The sequence below is a fragment of the Orcinus orca genome, chromosome 6, assembly GCF_937001465.1.
Source record: "Orcinus orca chromosome 6, mOrcOrc1.1, whole genome shotgun sequence".
NCBI classification, from domain to species: Eukaryota; Metazoa; Chordata; class Mammalia; order Artiodactyla; family Delphinidae; genus Orcinus; species Orcinus orca.
The window spans coordinates 17,861,562-17,883,925 of NC_064564.1; the positions used below are offsets into that span (position 1 = coordinate 17,861,562).

A 22,364-nucleotide genomic window follows, 5' to 3' on the forward strand; every position below is an offset into this window, starting at 1 on the left:
CCCCCGTATATAGCTCTTCGAAATGAATCTCATGTCTTTTCTGAGTATCTGGACCTTCCGGGAACCGGGATGGTTGGTGTCTTGGTCTTTCTGTGTCCTGTGCTGCGCTGACCCTTAGCTCTGGGAGGACATGAATCCGCAGGGGCCCAGCCTCTCTTCCCATCCATCCATCCTAGTGCTTTTTCTGTCAGCTAAAGGCTTGGCCTGACTAGCAAACGCTCGATTTTTAAAGAAAAGATTCCGGTAAAAGACAGTTTTCGCCTCTGGAAGTAGTGCAGGAAATCCTGGAAGCCCGGCACCAAAGTCAGAGGAAAGCAAAACGGGAAAAACACCCAAAGCGCCACCTCTGCCCTGTTCTGGCCATCGCCCCATCTCCTCCTGCCTCTCCTGAGAGCCATGCATCAAAGCAGGGCTTGCAACTCACAGCTGAAATGCCCTGACACCAGGACGAAGCTTTCTATGGGAATTTTCTGTCCTTAGTAATAAGCGATCAGACGCCCGGCTTCAACCTTGAGATCAGCTTAATTACACTTCAGAGCATATCCTCCAGCAGCCAGTAATAACCACCAGTTCAAAAAGATTAGACTTGAGTAGCTTTAATCTGCCTGGATATGCAAAGATGGGATGAAAGGGCAATTCATGGTGTGTCCGGCAAGTCTCCCCACCCCCGCCTTGGTGACAGGCACTTTCTCTGCTCTAGATTTTTACAGGACTGCAGGCCAGCCCTAGGTTCTATTTTGCTGGTAAATTTTCAATGAGAGGAGATCAATCCTTTCAACGAACTGCATTTTAGCAATTAAGTTCACTTGATTCAACAAGATGTATTAACCACCTTCCACCCCCAGGCTCTTCTGCAATCTCTTTTCCATAAGAAAATCGGATCAGGTTCATTCTGCCGAACTTGTATGAACAAAACAGCCTGGCTGACCAAACCTCGCCAAACCATTTCGCCCACTGGAAGGTGGGAAACAGCACTGCACTTAATCTCAGGGTGAGGCATTAGAGAGTATGTTTATGATGACCAAACACCTCAGAATTCCTGGGACAGCTCCTCTTCCAAAAAGTCTTGTCCCGACGTCCCCACAAATATACTCCAACTTGTCAGTTTTCAAGACCTGAGTTTTAGTTGAGAAAATAGGATAAGTATGATGTGGGGTGCAGATCTGTGCATATTCAAAAAGTATAACTGGGTTGTCACTGGAAAGGTAAACTTAGATATGACATCCAACCATCGTGTAGAAATCAATGCATAGGGGTTCCCCCTTCTAGCTGAGGCAACTCACATGGCAGGGAAGAAGGAAAAGAAGCCAAGTTCAGCTCACTGGATCTACTTTTCACGGCTGGGGAAACCCGCAAGATCCTGAGAGGCAGCAGGAAAGAATGAATGGAATACTTTAAAACTATCCACCTAGCGTAGCTCAGTGACTCTAGGGCTGGAAGGGAGCCCACCGGGTAGGTAGCAGGCACACCCTTAAACTAGCTCAGGGCAAAATTCCATGTGGATCTAGTTCTCCTAACACTTTTCAACATGAATCAGCTCTTCCCTGAAGCAATGTAGCAAGGGGAGAGTCAGGGGCTGTCACATTTTGACAATGTACAGGCACTGTCCCAGGAATGTGACACAGATTATCTTATTGAATTCTACAGCAAATCTGCAAGGCATGTGTAATATACAATTACCACTGAAGCCCAGGAAAGGAAAACTCAGGAGGTCAAAGGACTTGTGTGGGCTGTAAAATCCTCTAGTGGCACATCCTGAACCAAAATCCCTGCCTGCAGAATCTGTGTTCTTTCTGTTTGGGTTTGTTTGCACTAACTATGACTGGGTTTGTTATTTTTTTCTGAATATAAAAGCGCATACCAAGTAAAGGAGCAAGTGAGAATTTTTTTTTTTTTTTTGGCCACACGGCGCAGCCTATGGGATCTTAGTTCCCCGACCAGGGATTGAACCTGGGCCCTCAGCAGTAAAAGCGTGGAGTCCTAATCTCTGGACTGCCAGGGAATTCCCAGCAAGTCAGAATTTAAGAACCAGCCGCCTGTCTGACCCCAATGCCCCCAGTTTTGCCATTTCACCAGGCAACCACGTCCTCCTTCACAGTGTTCCCTCCTTTCCTGATCAAGCACTGAAAATGCCCGGTAAATAGGTTCCAATGCAGGATCAGCAGCGCAGGCAAAGCTCGTCAGAAACTGCGGTGCATTTGCATGCAGCATCTGCGTGCTTCCCTTTTCCTTTCTGGAATGATCCCTGTCTCTTGGACTGGAACCTAAGCTAAGGAGGCTCACTATCTATGGGGAGAAACACATAGACTAGCCAGTGACTGCTCAAGGCTGCTCCGCCTAAGACCACACACAAGACAAAGGAAGTGACCTTGGATAAGAGGGGACAGGGAGGGAGCTTCAGAGTCTCCCAGTCTGGCCAGAGCGACAGCGAGCCAGGCTGCCCCGAGGGAGGACGGACGTCCAGGGCGGCGACTGTTTCCAGCTAAGACATCAAGACTCTCATGTTCACGTTTGCCGAGTCCTTGATGGTCTGCCTGCGCGATGATTTCTTTTTTTTTTTTTTTTTTTTTATACTACGATAGTTAATTTTATTTGTTCAAGGACTCATCTTGCAAGCATTAAACCAAGCTTGGGCTTTGATTCTGGGAGCCCAGATTCACATACTTAGGAAGATAAGAGCAGACTGTGCTCCATGTACAGGGATGAAAACTAAAGGCTCGTGGTTAATCACACTGCAGTTTTAAGTTTCTACAGCCTAGCGGCCAGATGTCACAGGTCCTTTAGGTCCTTCTGGATGTCCCAGATGATTTCTTTTTATACCCTCACAACGCTATGGAGTAAACAAGGCAGATTTTGCATCATTTTCACAGATGGGTACAATCCAGCAGACACTTGGAGACTTCAAGCACTTCGTCCAAAATCAGAGTCAGTTAGGGCAGGGCCTGGATGAGAAACCATGCTTCCTAATTTCTAGTCCCCTGTCTGTCCCCTATAGCTTGCTTCTTCTCCAAAGCATACAGGAAAGATAATAAATTCATAAATAATACTAATATAACAAAGAGGAAAAAAGGAACGTGCGGGAATTACCATTTCTTCTTTCTACTCTGGATGGGTGGGTTCCTCTCTCCTTGGCATGGCCGCCACATCCCCACTTTAAAACATATTTATGGTAATTTCACAAGGTTATGGTATGACTGCTAAAAAGAAATCACAGCTATACAAATATCTTTCCCTTCTAGAATAATTACCTGTGTCTACATGGCTGGGTTTAACCTGGTTAGTGGATTGTATTTTCTTCTCACTTAGGACTCTGTACCTACCTCCTAAATTTCTCATGAACTGAGACTGATAAGAAGAGAACTAAGAAATGTGTTGTAGAGAAAGGCGGAGGCTCTAAGATGTCTTTAAAGACACCAAACATAATGCCTGGTTTCATAATCTGTGGGAGAAAATGCGTGAGAGATAAAAGTCCTGATGTAGATTAGGAAAACCTGTATTCATCTTTACACAGACTGAAGGAACTTACACACAGAATCAGAAAGCAAACACCAAAAGAAATGCTTGTGTGGCCTCCCTGGTGGCGCAGTGGTTAAGAATCTGCCTGCCAATGCAGGGGACACGGGTATGAGCCCTGGTCCGGGAAGATCTCACATGCCGCTTGCAGAGCAACTCAGCCCATGTGCCACAACTACTGAGCCTGCGCTCTAGAGCCCGTGAGCCACAGCTACTGAGTCCGCTCACCACAACTACTGAGCCCATGCGCCACAACTACCGAAGCCCGTGTGCCTAGAACCCATGCTCCGCAGCAAGAGAAGCCACCGCAATGAGAAGCCCGCGCACCACAATGAAGAACAGCCCCCTCTCGCCGCAACTAGAGAAAGCTCGCGCGCAGCAACAAAGACCCAGTGCAGTCAAAAATAAATAAATTAAATAAATAAATTTATTTTTTTAAAAAACGTGTGTGTGTACGCGCGCACACGGGGCGGGGGGGCGGTGATTGAAACCTACAGATCTGGGTTCCCTTAACTTTTTTCCCAGTGAATCATAATATTTAAGGCTTGTTACTTTTTTTCATATAATATTTATTTATTTATCTAGGCTGCGTCGGGTCTTAGTTGCAGCACGCAGGATCTTCATTGCAGCATGTTTATTTGCAGCACGTAGGCTCTTAGTTGCGGCATGTGGGATCTAGTTCCCTGACCAAGGACCAAACATGGGTCCCCTGGATTGGGAGCATGGAGTCTTACCCGCTGGACCACCAGGGAAGCCCCAAGGCTGGCTACTTTGACATACAGATTTTTGAGAAAGCATTTCAGAAATTCTGCCTGAAGTGAACTTGTCAATGCTTTAGGAAGGGACAGAAAAAAGAAAGCCAAGATTTCCATTTGAAATGGATCATTTCTGAATGGGTGAGCATGCTATCAAAAGAAGGAGCAGATTCTCAGCCCTATCAACTGATTAAGATTCCCACAATGAATACCTTCTAGTCAACCAATAGCAGCTATAAGACATCTAAAAAATAACTCACAATAACAAAATAATTATTTTATGAGACGTCAAGATTAAGATGGGAAATGTGCTGCCCCCCCGAGAGGAGGGTGGAATTTTCTTTTCTTTTTTTTTTGTTAACTTAGAACTCAATTCTGCTATTAAATAGTGGAACTTCCACACAGGAAATCCTCAACCAGAGCTTAAAAGATTTTGGAAACACAAATACAGGAATCATATTTCTTCCTCCCTGGCTCACTTATTTCTCATTCCTAGTCAATAGCAGACTTGGCACAATTATCTGTGGACACGTACTAGACACAGATCATGAACTAAGCACAAGAGTTGTGTTTTAGCAAGAAGAAAACTCTAGCTCATTCCTGCTCTCCCCTCTTGTAGATTACAGCTATAAAAATCTCATTTCCCAGTACTTATTAGCTAATACGTTTTTCACCACTTGCCAATTTCCAGAAAGACTATGTTAAGGAACTCACCCATCCATCAACCTTGTTACATCCACCACTAACCAATCGATTAACCGGAACCAGAGAGTGCTTTCAATAGAAGGAGATCGATGTAGGCAAAGGGCTTAAAACAGCATCCCTCCCCAGCTTGTGAGTTAAGAATTTACAGGTTAGCTCTCTCCTCGATGAAACATAAAGAGATCAAAAGATCACTTGCATTACAAGGCACTGTGCCCCAGGGGCCAGATGATTGGTTCAGGAGGAAGTGCTCCCATAGTCCAGAAGGAAACATTATGGATTGGTGTGTTTGGAGACACATTATGAAGAAAAAAGGACTTCAGTGGGGCCTTGAAGGATGGGCAGGCGGAGAAAAATCACGTGCTTTTCCACAGAAGGGGTTGGTGATTTCTATTGCTGTGCTCCACCCTGGGAAACCAAAGCCTTGGGAAATGATATTATACTAACTGCTAGAAGTTATGCTAGAATGAGTTTTGTTTCCTGTTTTTAGTACAAGGGTCTAGAATGAGGTGCTCCCAGTTACTTAGTAAGATTGGCTTTTGAGAGTTAAAATGTACAATCGATATATGACTGAAAAAAACTTAGACGAACTAAGCCACATAAGGAAAGAGACTGGCTCCCAGGCATTGAGTCGAGTCCTGACTAATCTCATTCACACATTGGGCCGGGGAATGTATCAGTACATTCCTAGGAATTCTTAGTCAGCCATGGAAGCCTGGAAGATACCTACAGAAGGCAAGACCTCATGATGCCTACCCACAAGGTCTCCAGGAAAGAGGAAACTTTAGAAAACAGTGTCTATGCATTCACAGTGCCTGAGAAAGGAGCTTCCTAAAGTGGACATGGGTGCAGGCTTGCTGCTGTCAGACTCAAGGTTCTTGGCCTCCTGCAAGATGGCTGCCCCAGGTGTTCTCAGCCTGATAATATTATTAAGTGCTAGATTTACCTTGCCTTGACTGTAAACCCACACACAAAACTTGTGATTATGATTTATCAGGGAGAGCATGTGCTGGTTCCTGTGTCATTTCCCACTGACCTGGCATATCTTATTAGCATCCTAAGGTCAAACCATTGCTGCGAGAAACAGTACTATGAGTTGGCCTCAAAAAGAAGACTCTTCAGAGCATGGTTGAATGTGATTCATGTTCCAGCATCGGTAAGGTACACAGAAGGGAGAGAGTGCACCCTCATGGGGCTGAGCACTGAAACAGTGACAAATGTCTATTCACTGGGATACACACAGAGGCTAAGAGCAGGTCCCTCAATTTCCCCATTGATAAACTGGTAAGAATTACAGCTACTTTATAGGAGTGTTATGAGGATTAATAGTTCCTGGCACTCAGTAGGGACGATGTGTTTGCAGCTCTTACTATCCTTATAACTTTACAATCAGCATGCGAGTTGGGAAAATACTGACCTAATGATTATGCCCACCTCCTCCACCACCCACATCATCAACCGCTCTACATGGCGAAAGTGGGAATCTGCTGGTTATCAGCCATTGCGCCGTCCAGGTAAGATACACCCACTCCATACAGAGAGCTAATGAGTGGCCGATCCCTTGCAGCAGAACAGATGGGCTGAGGGCCCAGGAATAATGCCACAGGCTCCAAGCACCAGGGGCAAACTCACCACGTAGAGCTTGCGCCAGATGACGGCCCATTCCCGCAGTGTCGAGGTGAGCTCCTGTACCAGTGGGAGCTCCCCGGGAATCACAGTCTCGTGCTGCCTAAAGAGAACAGAAAGATGCTCCCTTCACTCTGGGTGGATCACCGTGGCTTTTCTTGATGGAGGTCATGATCCCCACAACTCAAAGATGGGAATGGGCTGGTTGGGCTTCAACCAAAAAAAAACCTTGTCCATTTAGGGAAGGTTTGGGTAGAGAATTTTTACCACATCAAGCAGCTGAGAAAAGAGAAAGAGCTTAACACACCCCGATTCTCGAAATGAATGGGTACAGAGTCCAGCCTCTATCTCCCCATTCTGGATCTTTACAGGAGCTTCAAATACCAACCAGGCTGGCTACAGCAATTGCCAGGGATGGAAGCCCAAATCCAGTACTTTCGCTTGTTCTGCCAAGCAGCCATTTCACTAGGGAGGGTGGGTGGGTGGAGAAGTGTTCATGGCACAAGGGTCCTGGGGCTTGGAGCCTCACACAGGACCTGCTGTGGGACTGAGGTGGGACCCTCTTTTGCAGTGGTACTAGGTTTGTTTCTCATCTGCTGTCTCACTGCACAGAAAACGTACATATACCCAAATCCTCACTTAAAGCAGACTTTTAACAAGGCAAACCTGACACTCATGCACATAAATCCCGTCTGGTATTTTTATGATTAGCAAAAGGAGAAAAGGAGAGGGCGAAAGCAGGCAAACAAATGGGGATTAGTGGTGGGACTGCCAGGCGTAAATAAGAATACAAGACACCCCGTTAGGTTTGGATTTCAGATAGATTAAAATAATTTTTAAGCGTAAGTATGTCTCAGGAAATATCTGAGACATGCATGCAAAAAATTACTTGTTATCTGAACTTCAAATTTAACTGGGCATCCTGCATTTTACCTGGCAACATTAGTTGGTTGGGAATATGCCCCCCACCCTGCCCTTCCACCAAAGTGGCTGTAAGTGACCCTGGAGGCTGCCTAGGAATCAGAAAGAAGATTCTCCAGGAGGGCAAGACAACTGTTTTTCAGCCCCGATTATGTGTGAATTTGGGCACGTCTCCATCTCTCGTCTATAAAACGAGGGTGCAGAACTTATGGCTGAGAATGTTCTCTGCCGCTGTTAGCCACAGAGCCTGTGTGACCCACTCCACACTCTCTAACGGCCCTGGGATTCCTGCTCTAGGCTCTCTTTATTCCCTCCTTAACTCTCCTGCCCGCTGGCTCACCAGCTAAGTGGATTTTCTCCGCAGAGCGCATTCGCACACATTAGTTAGTTCATAATTTCATATCAAGTTCATGACCTACGTGGGGACGGGTTTGTTTTCTCTGATTTGCAGGGGGAAAGCCCCAGGTGCACTGATTCGTCCAAGGTTCAGAGCTGAATAGTGCAGGTTGTTGTATGCTCACCTATCACCCCCCAAGGTTCCCAAACAGGCGGCTCTCAGGTCTTAAGGGCCAAAGAGCACCAAATATTCATGTACGTGCACACTCACGCGCGCACGCGCACGCACACACACACGTGCACGCGATCAGTGAGCAGCCAGTGCAAGAGGAAAGTAAAGGCCCTCTCCATTCGTTATCTGTCTTTACTGTTCTGTGGAAGGAATAAGTATCGAAACAGAAGACAGAAGAAGGAAAGATGTCAGGAAACAGTTTTTATTCATCTCCCTTTCATCCGAGAAGTGGAATTGATGAGCTGAGACAATAAAGCACAAAATGGTATTTTCTGACTTCATAAAATCTATAAGGATACTTTACATCTTCCTCACCTGGTAGGCGTCTTCCTACATTAGAACTTACCCACGGTCTTCTACGGTGGCCTCTTTCAAATGGATATACGTTTCAGGGAAAATACCCTACGGAGAGAAGAACTTGGGTTATGTGGCCGTAAAAATCTCAGCCCAAAGTAAGGAGCACAGACAGCAGCAAGGATGAGTGGGGGAGGGGAAAGGATGCCTGGACAACAGCTACAGTTTGCAGTCAAGGTTGCGGGACATCAATTACATCCCCTGCCTACCTAAATGAAAGCAAGCCTGAAACGCTGAAAAGGTATAAATTAATCCTTGGGTTCAGAGAGCATAAAATAAATGCTCTGTAAATGACCAGGCATACATGCCCGGGTCAGCTCAGAGCTGCCATAATGGTAAAGTGTTTAATAGTGAGATCTTAAAACCCCTCCAGGTCCTACATGCCATGATATGCTTCCCTTAAAGGGTTTCATATAATTAGTGAGATGGAGGGCTATGTACTTACTGGCCCATAAAATTATAGTGATTTTCTAGAGTCATTCCCCTCAGCACTTTCACTTAAACAAAATGCATGGAATCAATTAGGACTTGTTATCTGGTTATTTTTAGCACTTTCCAGTCTCAAATTGCTCTCCATTCTATGTCCCTAAGAGGCAATTCGTCGTCGGTATTGTGACATTGCCCGTGGGGAAACTAAGCCCAGAAAGACCTAAGAGAAACACTGTAAAGTGGTGGGTAAAAACTGCAGAACTGAAGATTGCATCTAACCAACAGGAAGCAAGCCATGGATGTGTTTTCTTAAAAGCCGAAAGCTTCTGTTATTCAACCGCATATGCTCATCAATAAACAGAGACACTGCCATCTAGAAAAGCACTGCTGGTCCCTGTTTTTTTTGTTGTTGTTGTTCCTGTTTTATGGTACTTTTCAGGCCAGACCGGGAGAAGCAGAAGAAGCTGTTCAACAGGCCCCATTGGCTCAACTGCTCATAGCCCTGAGCCTGTAGATGTGCGACCACGTGGACACCCAACGTCAGGGGAGACTGACCACAGGATGGGAGAGGGATGGCTCACTCCCTGGGAGGCTGGGTCAGGGATGCATGCGTACCCAGTGATCCTTAATCCATTCAGAGCCAGAAAACTAGCGCATTTCAACCCGGGTTGGTCTTGCGTCTAGTTTTATGTGCTATGTTTATCTGAGCAATTCTCTCCTTTCTCTCTTTTAATCCTTTGCCAGTAAAACAGGAAACAGCAAGAAAATTGGAGACTATGCTGCTCCCAGCATTGGTGATGACAAGGTGGATCCTGCCACCGCTCGAGTCAGAAGCAAAATGGCCATCCCTTCCCGCCAGGCAGGAAGAAGCAAAAAAAAAGCACAGGCATACCCGCCCTTCCTCGCGTTCAGAAACGGGCAGGTGTGGGGCATATGAGTGAGAAAGCATTATCCCAATCTTGTGACTCATGAAGACCCAGAACACATGTAGACACAAGGTAACACCGACCTCTTTCATTATAGGGACAGGATTCAGAGTGATTTTGGAAAACCAGTCAAAGAGTTAAATACAAACAACAATTCAATGTGTGTGTAATTCCTTTGGGGCCAGATTAACGGGGTTCCGAAGCTCCAGATCTGTCCTAAGGATGCCTAAGAAACCTTGGGTGTTTCTTCTATCCGCTAGGTTAAGGTAAATGTTTTGTTGACGACGATCTTTGTGGAGAACCAGGCTTGGATGCCCATCGCTCACCTTGATGACAGGATGCTGAGTGAAATGAGCCAGACACGAAAGGACAATTACTGTCTGATCTCACTTGTATGAAGGACCTAGAGTAGTCAAATTCATAGGGACAGAAGTAGAACGGGGGTTAACAGGGGCTGGAGGAGGGAGGAAGGGGAAGTTTGCGTTTAGTGCGTAGAGTTTCAGTTTGGGATCATGAAAAAGTTCTAGAGTTGGATCGTGGTATGTTTGCACAACAATGTGAACGTACTTAATACCCCTGCACTGGCCATTTTAAAAGAGTTAACGTAGTAATTTTTTTATCAAGTATATTTTACTACAATAAAAAAGCTGTCCAGAAATCATAAAAAGGTGGAGCGTCGAAACCACTCAAAGTAGCAGTTAGCAGGAGCCATATTTGCAGGTTAAAATAAGATGTAACACCGCTGGTCCCAAGGAATATCCTGGCAGAAGATTTTTCAAATCAAAATAAAGGACCAATTAACGGTTTCAAACATCTATAATCTGATGACTGGTCTCCCAATAACTGGGAGAAATCCAAAATTGAAACATTCGTAATACAAGTGGCTTATTTTGTGATGTCTAAGCAGATAATTTATACTGGGTATACAGACATGATTTTCACATTAAGAGAGTATCTATGTTGTTGTATTTTCACTCTGTTACTTGCAGGCATCATCTTTCCATGATAACATAGGTCCACTTACAGCCATTTAATTGCTCTGGTAAATCGGAGGCTGTAGGCCCTTTCCTACACCATTCTGACACACAGAGAGCCAGAGGAAACCTAGGTAATATATTTCTGATTCACAGCCTATCTCTCAGTTTTGCTTGTGCTATCTCAATGCAACCTACCCACTTGAGGGGGGGGGAAAATGAACTGATGATTTTCCAGATATTGCCCTTATCTAGAATTCCATAATCCTGCCAGGATCAATAATCAGTTTCTGCAAAGCTCTTGGCTTCTTCCATTTGTAAAACCACTAGCATGTTTTATCACCACTCTAACCGGTTAGGTCTGCTTGTAAATAACACCAAAAATTTCCATTAAAACAATAGGCTTTTCAAATAGCTCTTCCCCTAAAGCCTGGCAAACAAGGAAATAGCATTAGGAATAGCATTTCAACTAGGCTGGATTCCCTAACGAAGGGGTGTCAAAGTTGAGCATAATTCATGACAGCTGACTTGGAATTCCCTGTTTTTCCTACTACAAAGATATTTCAACTTATAAGTCAACAAGGAAATGCATGGCCCTTGTTTGTACTATTATTTCACTGAACTACAAAGTTTAGCTATCAAGAACTAAGAAAAGCTCTTACTGAAATAATTCTTTTCAAGAGTGAGATTGGAAGTTTAAAAGGGTTTCAAAAAACTTTAAAACACACCGAGACCTTGTCATTTAGATCTTAGTGAAGCACCCCATCCACCCACTTTCCAAAGCAGACAACAGATGGGTTCTGATGTATCACAGGATACCTTAGAGATGTTCCGAAAAGATTCTTACAGACTGTAGACTCTCTGAAAGGGAAAACTGTGGTCTGGGGCCTTGTTTCAACACAATTCACATTCACCAGTTAAAAAATTCCTTTGGATCTTAAAGTTCAGATGATGTATCTGAGAGTGGATTTTTGTTTATGTTTTAAAATTAACTTTTTTTTTAAAGGATTGGTAATTAAGCGACATTAAGTATTGCTGCTCCTGAAGAAATTGAGAACTTCAAAATTGTTCACTCTATTCATGCTTTGAAAAATAACTACCACCTCCATAATTATGAGTAAAATAAACACTATACGGTTAAACCCAAACCAAGAAGCAGAGGTGGCTGTAAACGAGGTTCTCTAGTGAACAAGCATCCCAGAAGAAAAGGTCTTCTGCTTTGGTCCTATCATGCTCTCATTCACGCCAGCACGTCTGCTATCTTAGGTCCTTATATGAAAGCTTGGGGAAACTAAAGTCAGCAAGAGATTATTCATTTAATCAAATAATTTATCATTGTTTTCATTATAATTAAGCTGAAAATGAAGACATGGGACACAAGCATCTAACTGTGGGTAGAAAAATTCAGCCTCAGGATTTGGGGAGGGATAAAAGGATCAAAATTGTGGGAGTTGATACCTGCATTAAAAGCAAATACGCGGCAGCCCACCACTGCCAGGGTCCCGGGATCCAGGGACGGCTCCCCCGGGAGAACGCACGGCGCGCCTCAGGCTGCAATGTCACGCCGGCCTGGGTGAGCCAGAGCCTCCGAATCAGCGGCTCCTTAAACCCCGTCCTGTCTGAGCAAAGAACAGACGCCCTCAGGCGACCTACACGCACAGGCGGGGCCAAATCCAAAGCTGAGCCCCTGGGAACTGTAAGAACAAAGAAGAGAAAGGGAAATCTCTCCCAGCAGCCTCAGAAGCAGCGGATTAAAGCTCCACAATCAACTTGATATACCCTGCATCTGTGGAATACCTGAATAGACAACGGATCATCCCAAATTAAGGAGCCCTGTGGATGAAAGGCTCTTGGTGCTGCAGCCAGGAGTCAGTGCTGTGCCTCTGAGGTGGGAGAGCCAACTTCAGGACACTGGTCCACAAGAGGCCTCCCAGCTGCACATAATATCAAACAGCAAAAATCTCCCAGAGATCTCCATCTCAACGCCAGCACCCAGCTTCACTCAACGACCAGCAAGCTACAGTGCTGGACATCCTATGCCAAACAACTAGCAAGACAGGAACACAACCCCACCCATTAGCAGAGAAGCTGCCCAAAATCATAATAAGTCTACAGACACCCCAAAACACACCACCAGACGTGGACCTGCCCACCAGAAAGACAAGATCCAGCCTCATCCACCAGAACACAGGCACTAGTACCCTCCACCAGGAAGCCTACACAACCCACTGAACCAACCTTAGCCACTGGGGACAGACACAAAAAACAACAGGAACTACGAACCTTCAGCCTGCAAAAAAGGAGACCCCAAACACAGTAAGATAAGCAAAATGAAAAGACAGAAAAACACACAGCAGATGAAGGAGCAAGATAAAAACCCACCAGACCTAACAAATGAAGAGGAAATAGGCAGTCTACCTGAAAAAGAATTCAGAATAATGATAGTAAGGTTGATCCGAAATCTTGGAGATAGAATGGACAACAGAATGGACAAATTGCAAGAATCAGTTAACAAGGACCTAGAAGAACTAAAGATGAAACAAGCAACGATGAACAACACAATAAATGAAATTAAAAGTACTCTAGATGGGATCAATAGCAGAATAACTGAGGCAGAAGAACGGATAAGTGACCTGGAAGATAAAATAGTGGAAATAACTACTGCAGAGCAGAATAAAGAAAAAAGAATGAAAAGAACTGAGGACAGTCTCAGAGACCTCTGGGACAACATTAAACGCACCAACATTCGAATTATAGGGGTTCCAGAAGAAGAAGAGAAAAAGAAAGGGACTGAGAAAATATTTGAAGAGATTATAGTTGAAAACTTCCCTAATATGGGAAAGGAAATAGTTAATCAAGTCCAGGAAGCACAGAGAGTCCCATACAGGATAAATCCAAGGAGAAATACGCCAAGACACATATTAATCAAACTGTCAAAAATTAAATACAAAGAAAACATATTAAAAGCAGCAAGGGAAAAACAACAAATAACACACAAGGGAATCCCCATAAGGTTAACAGCTGATCTTTCAGCAGAAACTCTGCAAGCCAGAAGGGAGTGGCAGGACATATTGAAAGTGTTGAAGGAGAAAAACCTGCAACCAAGATTACTCTACCCAGCAAGGATCTCATTCAGATTTGATGGAGAAATTAAAACCTTTACAGACAAGCAAAAGCTGAGAGAGTTCAGCACCACCAAACCAGCTCTACAACAACTGCTAAAGGAACTTCTCTAGGCAAGAAACACAAAAGAAGGAAAGGACCTACAATAACGAACCCAAAACAATTAAGAAAATGGGAATAGGAACACACATATCGATAATTACCTTAAATGTAAATGGACTAAATGCTCCCACCAAAAGACACAGATTGGCTGAATGGATACAAAAACAAGACCCATATATTTGCTGTCTACAAGAGACCCACTTCAGACCTAGAGACACATACAGACTGAAAGTAAGGGGATGGAAAAAGGTATTTCATGCAAATGCAAACCAAAAGAAAGCTGGAGTAGCAATTCTCATATCAGACAAAATAGACTTTAAAACAAAGACTATTAGAAGAGACAAAGAAGGACACTACATAATGATCAAGGGATCGATCCAAGAGGAAGATATAACAATTGTAAATATTTATGCACCCAACATAGGAGCACCTCAATACATAAGGCAAATACTGACAACCATAAAAGGGGAAATCGACAGTAACACATTCATAGTAGGGGACTTTAACACCCCACTTTCACCAATGGACAGATCATCCAAAATGAAAATAAATAAGGAAACACAAGCTTTAAATGATACATTAAACAAGATGGACTTAATTGATATTTATAGGACATTCCATCCAAAAACAACAGAATACACATTTTTCTCAAGTGCTCATGGAACATTCTCCAGGATAGATCATATCTTGGGTCACAAATCAAGCCTTGGTAAATTTAAGAAAATTGAAATTGTATCAAGTATCTTTTCTGACCACAACGCCATGAGACTAGATATCAATTACAGGAAAAGATCTGTAAAAAATACAAACACATGGAGGCTAAACAATACACTACTTAATAATGAAGTGATCACTGAAGAAATCAAAGAGGAAATCAAAAAATACCTAGAAACAAATGACAATGGAGACACAACGACCCAAAACCTGTGGGATGCAGCAAAAGCAGTTCTAAGGGGGAAGTTTATAGCAATACAAGCCCACCTTAAGAAGCAGGAAACATCTCGAATAAACAACCTAACCTTGTACCTCAAGCAATTAGAGAAAGAAGAACAAAAAAACCCCAAAGCTAGCAGAAGGAAAGAAATCATAAAAATCAGATCGGAAATAAATGAAAAAGAAATGAAGGAAACAATAGCAAAGATCAATAAAACTAAAAGCTGGTTCTTTGAGAAGATAAACAAAATAGATAAACCACTAGCCAGACTCATCAAGAAAAAAAGGGAGAAGACTCAAATCAATAGAATTAGAAATGAAAAAGGAGAGGTAACAACTGACACTGCAGAAATAAAAGAGATCATGAGAGATTACTACAAGCAACTCTATGCCAATAAAATGGACAATCTGGAAGAAATGGACAAATTCTTATACATGCACAACCTGCCAAGACTGAATCAGGAAGAAATAGAAAATATGAACAGACCAATCACAAGCACTGAAATTGAAACTGTGATTAAAAATCTTCCAACAAAGAAAAGCCCAGGACCAGATGGCTTCACAGGCGAATTCTATCAAACATTTAGAGAAGAGCTAACACCTATCCTTCTCAAACTCTTCCAAAATATAGCAGAGGGAGGAACACTCCCAAACTCCTTCTACGAGGCCACCATCACCTTGATACCAAAACCAGACAAGGATGTCACAAAGAAAGAAAACTACAGGCCAATATCACTGATGAACATAGATGCAAAAATCCTCAACAAAATACTAGCAAACAGAATCCAACAGCACATTAAAAGGATCATACACCATGATCAAGTGGGGTTTATTCCAGGAATGCAAGGATTCTTCAATATACGCAAATCTATCAATGTGATAAACCATATTAACAAACTGAAGGAGAAAAACCATATGATCATCTCAATAGATGCAGAGAAAGCTTTTGACAAAATTCAACACCCATTTATGATAAAAACCCTGCAGAAAGTAGGCATAGAGGGAACTTTCCTCAACATAATAAAGGCCATATATGACAAGCCCACAGCAAACATCATCCTCAATGGTGAAAAACTGAAAGCATTTCCACTAAGATCAGGAACAAGACAAGGTTGCCCACTCTCACCACTCTTATTCAACATAGTTTTGGAAGTTTTAGCCACAGCAAGCAGAGAAGAAAAGGAAATAAAAGGAATCCAAATCGGAAAAGAAGAAGTAAAGCTGTCACTGTTTGCAGATGACATGATCCTATACACAGAGAACCCTAAAGATGCTACCAGAAAACTACTAGAGCTAATCAATGAATTTGGTAAAGTGGCAGGATACAAAATTAATGCACAGAAATCTCTGGCATTCCTATATACTAATGATGAAAAATCTGAAAGTGAAATCAAGAAAACACTCCCATTTACCACTGCAACAAAAAGAATAAAATATCTAGGAATAAACCTACCTAAGGAGACAAAAGATCTGTATGCAGAAAATTATAAGACACTGATGAAAGAAATTAAAGATGATACAAATAGATGGAGAGATATACCATGTTCTTGGATTGGAAGAATCAGCATTGTGAAAATGACTCTACTACCCAAAGCAATCTATAGATTCAATGCAATCCCTATCAAACTACCACTGGCATTTTTCACAGAACTAGAACAAAAAATTTCACAATTTGTATGGAAACACAAAAGACCCCGAATAGCCAAAACAATCTTGAGAACGAAAGAAGGAACTGGAGGAATCAGGCTCCCTGACTTCAGACTATACTACAAAGCTACAGTTATCAAGACGGTATGGTACTGGCACAAAAACAGAAAGATAAATCAATGGAACAGGATAGAAAGCCCAGAGATAAACCCACGCACATATGGTCACCTTATCTTTGACAAAGGAGGCAGAAATGTACAGTGGAGAAAGGACAGCCTATTCAATAAGTGGTGCTGGGAAAACTGGACAGCTACATGTAAAAGTATGAGATTAGATCACTCCCTAACACCATACACAAAAATAAGCTCAAAATGGATTAAAGACCTAAATGTAAGGCCAGAAACTATCAAACTCTTAGAGGAAAACATAGGCAGAACACTCTATGACATAAATCACAGCAAGGTCCTTTTTGACCCACCTCCTAGAGAAATGGAAATAAAAACAAAAGTAAACAAATGGGACCTAATGAAACTTAAAAGCTTTTGCGCAGCAAAGGAAACCATAAAGAAGACCAAAAGACAACCCTCAGAATGGGAGAAAATATTTGCAAATGAAGCAACTGACAAAGGATTAATCTCCAAAATTTATAAGCAGCTCATGCAGCTTAATAACAGAAAAACAAACAACCCAATCCAAAAATGGGCAGAAGACCTAAATAGACATTTCTCCAAAGAAGATATACAGAGTGCCAACAAACACATGAAAGAATGCTCAACATCACTAATCATTAGAGAAATGCAAATCAAAACTACAATGAGATATCATCTCACACCAGTCAGAATGGCCATCATCAAAAAATCTAGAAACAATAAATGCTGGAGAGGGTGTGGAGAAAAGGGAACCCTCTTACACTGTTGGTGGGAATGTAAATTGGTACAGCCACTGTGGAGAACAGTATGGAGGTTCCTTAAAAAGCTACAAATAGAACTACCATATGACCCAGCAATCCCACTACTGGGCATATACCCTGAGAAAACCATAATTCAAAAAGAGTCATGTACTAAAATGTTCATTGCAGCTCTATTTACAATAGCCCAGAGATGGAAACAACCTAAGTGTCCATCATCGGATGAATGGATAAAGAAGATGTGGCACATATATACAATGGAATATTACTCAGCCATAAAAAGAGATGAAATTGAGCTATTTGTAATGAGGTGGATAGACTTAGAGTCTGTCATACAGAGTGAAGTAAGTCAGAAAGAGAGAGACAAATACCGTATGCTAACACATATATATGGAATTTAAAAAAAAAAAATGTCATGAAAAACCTAGGGGTGAAACAGGAATAAAGACACAGACTTACTAGAGAATGGACTTGAGGCTATGGGGAGGGGGAAGGGTAAACGGTGACAAAGCGATAAAGAGGCATGGACATATATACACTACCAAACGTAAGGTAGATAGCTAGTGGGAAGCAGCCGCATAGCACAGGGAGATCAGCTCGGTGCTTTGTGACCGCCTGGGGGGGTGGGATAGGGAGGGTGGGAGGGAGGGTGACGCAAGCAGGGAGAGATATGGGAATATATGTATATATATAACTGATTCATTTTGTTGTGAAGCTGAAACTAACATACCATTGTAAAGCAATTATACTCCAATAAAGATGTTAAAAAAGAAAAAAAAAAGAAAAAAAAAAAAGCAAATACGCCTTTATTTGGGTAGATTAGTAACCCGTCACAGTTAATAAACTGTGTGTGTACACACACATGTGCAAATACTGAGTGCTATCTGAGAGTCAACAACATAGAAAGCTTGAGTAGGACTGTCCTGTTTTTTGGGTTTTTTTGGGTGTACCACGCAGCACATGGGATCTTAGCTCCCTGACCAGAAATCGAACCCAAGCCTGCTGCACTGGAAGCACAGAGCCTTAACCACTGGACCACCAGGGAAGTCCAGGACAGTCCTGGTTTTAAATGGCCCTACACCTTGTGGGAAAGTGTTTTTCTGGGCCCGTAGCTCTTGAGACTGTGTGTTAGCATCACTTCTGTACTGTGCCACAACTGAAGAGTTAAACCTGTGGATTTGTGAGGGGTTTTTTTGTTTTTGTTTTTTTTCCTTAGCTGTTGATAAATTCTGAAATGTTCCTCTCACCCCTCCCAATTCACTATTTTGCATGTGAACTAACTGTGAAATAGTACGACCCTATCCACTTTGTTCTTTTCAAAAGAAAAGTGCTGACAGGCTATGCTGTCCCAACGTGCAGTGTCACAGGAAAAGTGCTGACCTGACCTAAAATACACTGAGGGGGTATTAACCTAACTCACAGATTTTCTATAGCCTGATGATTAGCAGTTTTGGCACTGCCAAAAGGAACCCACGAGGGTCAGTATTTTTCAAACTCTTTGCCCGTGATGAGACAGCAACCCAGCACTACTATCATAAAATAGAATGAAAAATCCATAAAATACTGTAAAATATATACCTAACACAAAAGTTTCCTGAAACACTACTTACCGTCGCATTCTATTCTCTATTTTTCAGTGTTGTTTTTAAAGAAAATGTTGGTCATAACCCACTCTACTGATTTCAGTTTGAAAACTACTATTCTGATTTAACCATTTTTTAATAAAGGAAAGAGTCAAGGGGAAATGGGGAGACCCTCTGGTTCTGAGATTTCAGCACTGGAACTAAAGGATAAAGGGAGAAGCCCACGTCCCCCCGCAGAACAGAGCAATGTCCCTGTGTGACCCTACGGCTCAGCTTGAGGGAACCAGTAGCAAGAAGTCCGCAGAGGCCCTACCTGGGGTGTCAAATTCACCTCCGGCCTTTATCCTTGAGTTGGCTGGTGGGAAATATGGCCAAGGTCAGAGAATTTGCTTTCAAATCTAAAGACTAGCCGTCAAAGAGAAAGCAAACTAGGTCTACAGACAGCAGATAATGGAATCAGATACGACCACACAAAACCAGCACACAGATTTCAAACTAAAACGATAAACCATACCTTTTTAGATTTATTTTGGAGGGTATATCCTCTGTACCAACCTGTCAGGGTAGAAGAGAACACAAAATCTTTTGTTATCTGGGACAATATAAAGACATTAGCAATATACGTCCTCATCTTAGGATACTGGGATGGAATCTAGATCTACTTCAGAGCTTTATTCTCTTGATAACTAAAGGATTTAAAGTTCACTTAGAACCATGCCTCATCCCTACTCCTTTGGAGAAAGGATAGAACAACAAAAAAACAAACAAGACAGAAGGCAGCCCAACCTCTCAACACCTTAATACCTCCCAGCATTCAATGCATGTTTTTGTATAAATGAATATGAACTTTCATCCATTTATATACATTCTGAAAGTCACCTTATCCTATTACGATAGATTATACTATCAAAATAGATATTTTAAAATAATTTATATATATTCTCTCCCTCTCGCCTTCTCTCCTACTCCCACTTCCCTCCTCCCCAAGTTCCCAAGTTAAGAACCAATATTCTGGAACAATTTTAAATCGGAGTAGCAAACCTTATACGTATAAATATTTACACCTAAAAACAAACTGAAATAAATAATGAAACAACATTTTAAACAATTCTTGGCAATGCTACAATACCCCCTACAATGAAAAGATTTTATGTGTTTGCTTAACAAGGCTTTAAGTAAAGTCTTTAACTTCCTTTTAAAAATTCCGATCGGGCTTCCCTGGTGGCACAGTGGTTGGGAGTCCGCCTGCCGATGCAGGGGACGCGGGTTCGTGCCCCGGTCCGGGAAGATCCCACGTGCCGCGGAACGGCTGGGCCCGTGAGCCATGGCCGCTGAGCCTGCGCGTCCGGAGCCTGTGCTCCGCAACGGGAGAGGCCACGGCAGTGAGAGGCCCGCGTACCAAAAAAAAAAAAAAAAAAAATACACATATTCCTATGGATGTGTTTCCCACCCTCTATCTTGTAAAGGGAGTATACTAATCTAATCTGTCCATAAACAGATATTGTATACAAAATATTTATTGAACACCTACTATAGGTAATTCACTGTAATAATTTTCCTCATTCCCCATGCCCATGAGGCATCAGTGTGGTCATCTTGCTTAAGTAAACCCTGTTGTCCGTGGTCCAGATGTGTAAAGTAGCCATACACACACAGTGAGCAGACGCAGGCTGTAATGAAAACTTTAGGCATCATATTTCTGGACAAAACTATTATGTAACTGGAAAATATACACACACTCCCATGTTCATAGCAGCACTACTTACAATAGCCAAGACATGGAAACGACCTAAATGTCCACCAACAAATGAATGGATAAAGAAAATGTGGTACATATATACAATGGAATACTACTCAGCCATAATGCATTAACATGGATGGACCTAAAGATGATCATACTAAGTTATATGTGGAATCTAAAATACGACACAAATAAACCTATCTACGAAACAGAAACAGACTCACAGACATAGAGAACAGACCTGTGGTTGCCAAGGGGGAGGGGGAGGGGGAAGTGATGGATTGGGAGTTTGGGATTAGCAAACTACTATATAGAGAATGGATAAACAACAAGATCCTACTGTATAGCACAGGGAACTATATCCGATATCCTGTAATAAACTATAATGGAAAAGAATACAAAAAAGAACATATATAACTGAATCACTTTGCTGTAGACCAGAAGCTAACACAACATTGTAAATCAACTACACTTCTATAAAAAAATAAATTAAAAAAATATTTCAGGCAGCTGTTAACAGCATTCTAGAACTCTCTTGTAATTTGTTCTATATGAAACCATCCAACACTGGACACGCAATCTGTTTTGGATATGTTAAAGCAGAGAGTTGAATTTACCTTCTTTGAGCATGGATTTATTAATATTTTCACAAATTTTTAAACTGTCAGTATTCACACATGTTAAGGATTTTGCTATTTTTTTACCAGTTAGAATGGGGTACTATGCTGTGAACTGGTTATAGGTTTGCATCAAGGCCCATGGTTGACAAAAAGATATCTGAACAGGAAAACACTGCTCCCAATTTAAGATGCCAAAATGCACGCGAGATCCAGTTATACCCACACCAAACAATTCTCCCAGGCCTCAAGAGTCTTCACCCATCTATACACACTTGCTTGGTTCTGCTAACACATGAAAATGACTTCCGCGGGACTTCCCTGGTGGCGCAGTGGTTAAGAATCCGCCTGCCAATGCAGGGGACACGGGTTCGAGCCCTGGTCCGGGAAGATCCTACATGCCGCGGAACAGCTAAGCCCGTGTGCCACAGGTACTGAGCCTACATTCAAGGGCTCGCGAGCCACAACTACTGAGCCCACTAGCCGCAACTAATGAAGCCCGCACACCTAGAGCCCGTGCTCCGCAACAAGAGAAGCCACGGCAATGAGAAGCCCGCGCACCGCAACTAGAAAAGCCTGCGCACAGCAACAGAGACCCAACACAGACAAAAATAAAAAATAAAATAAAATAAACTTATTTTAAAAAAGTAAAATGACTTTTGCGTGAATAAATGGCTTCAACTCCATCCTGGGCTGGGGAGGGGGAGGCAAGCTGAGAAACAAGACTTTAGTCTCTTCCAAGCAGTTTTCATCTCTCTATGTCCTATAAACCCAAGATGTTACAACACAGACTGGGTCCACTTTCAGAGGGGAATTTATCTGTACTTTTGTCAATAATGTTTTTGCACAGCTGTCCATCACAGAATTATACTTCCGAAACCTGTCGTTTTTGAAAACTTTTTTTTTTTAACCTCCTAAGTCTTCTCTAGAATTGTGGTGTGTG

General features: G+C 42.5%; 1 protein-coding gene across 11 annotated transcripts in view; it reads right to left on the minus strand.

Moving 5' to 3' along the window:
- DOCK5 (dedicator of cytokinesis 5) overlaps positions 1–22,364 on the minus strand; it is a 231,344-nt gene that overhangs the window by 125,911 nt on the left and 83,069 nt on the right. For 8 of the 11 annotated variants that reach the window (XR_004483692.2, XR_007477822.1, XR_007477821.1 and 5 more), the window contains exons 3-5: positions 19,578–19,618; positions 8,432–8,487; positions 6,603–6,699 (exon numbers count right to left, since the gene is read on the minus strand). Coding sequence is in view for 6 of the 11 variants with exons in the window: in XM_004270673.4 (XP_004270721.1) it covers positions 6,603–6,699; positions 8,432–8,487; positions 19,578–19,618 (194 nt within the window). In the remaining 5 variants the exon portion in view is untranslated. Of the gene's footprint in view, positions 1–1,029; positions 3,947–6,602; positions 6,700–8,431; positions 8,488–10,120; positions 10,198–19,577; positions 19,619–22,364 lie in introns of those variants that run through there. The other 3 variants (XM_049710889.1, XM_033429767.2, XM_049710890.1) reach the window with 3 other exon arrangements.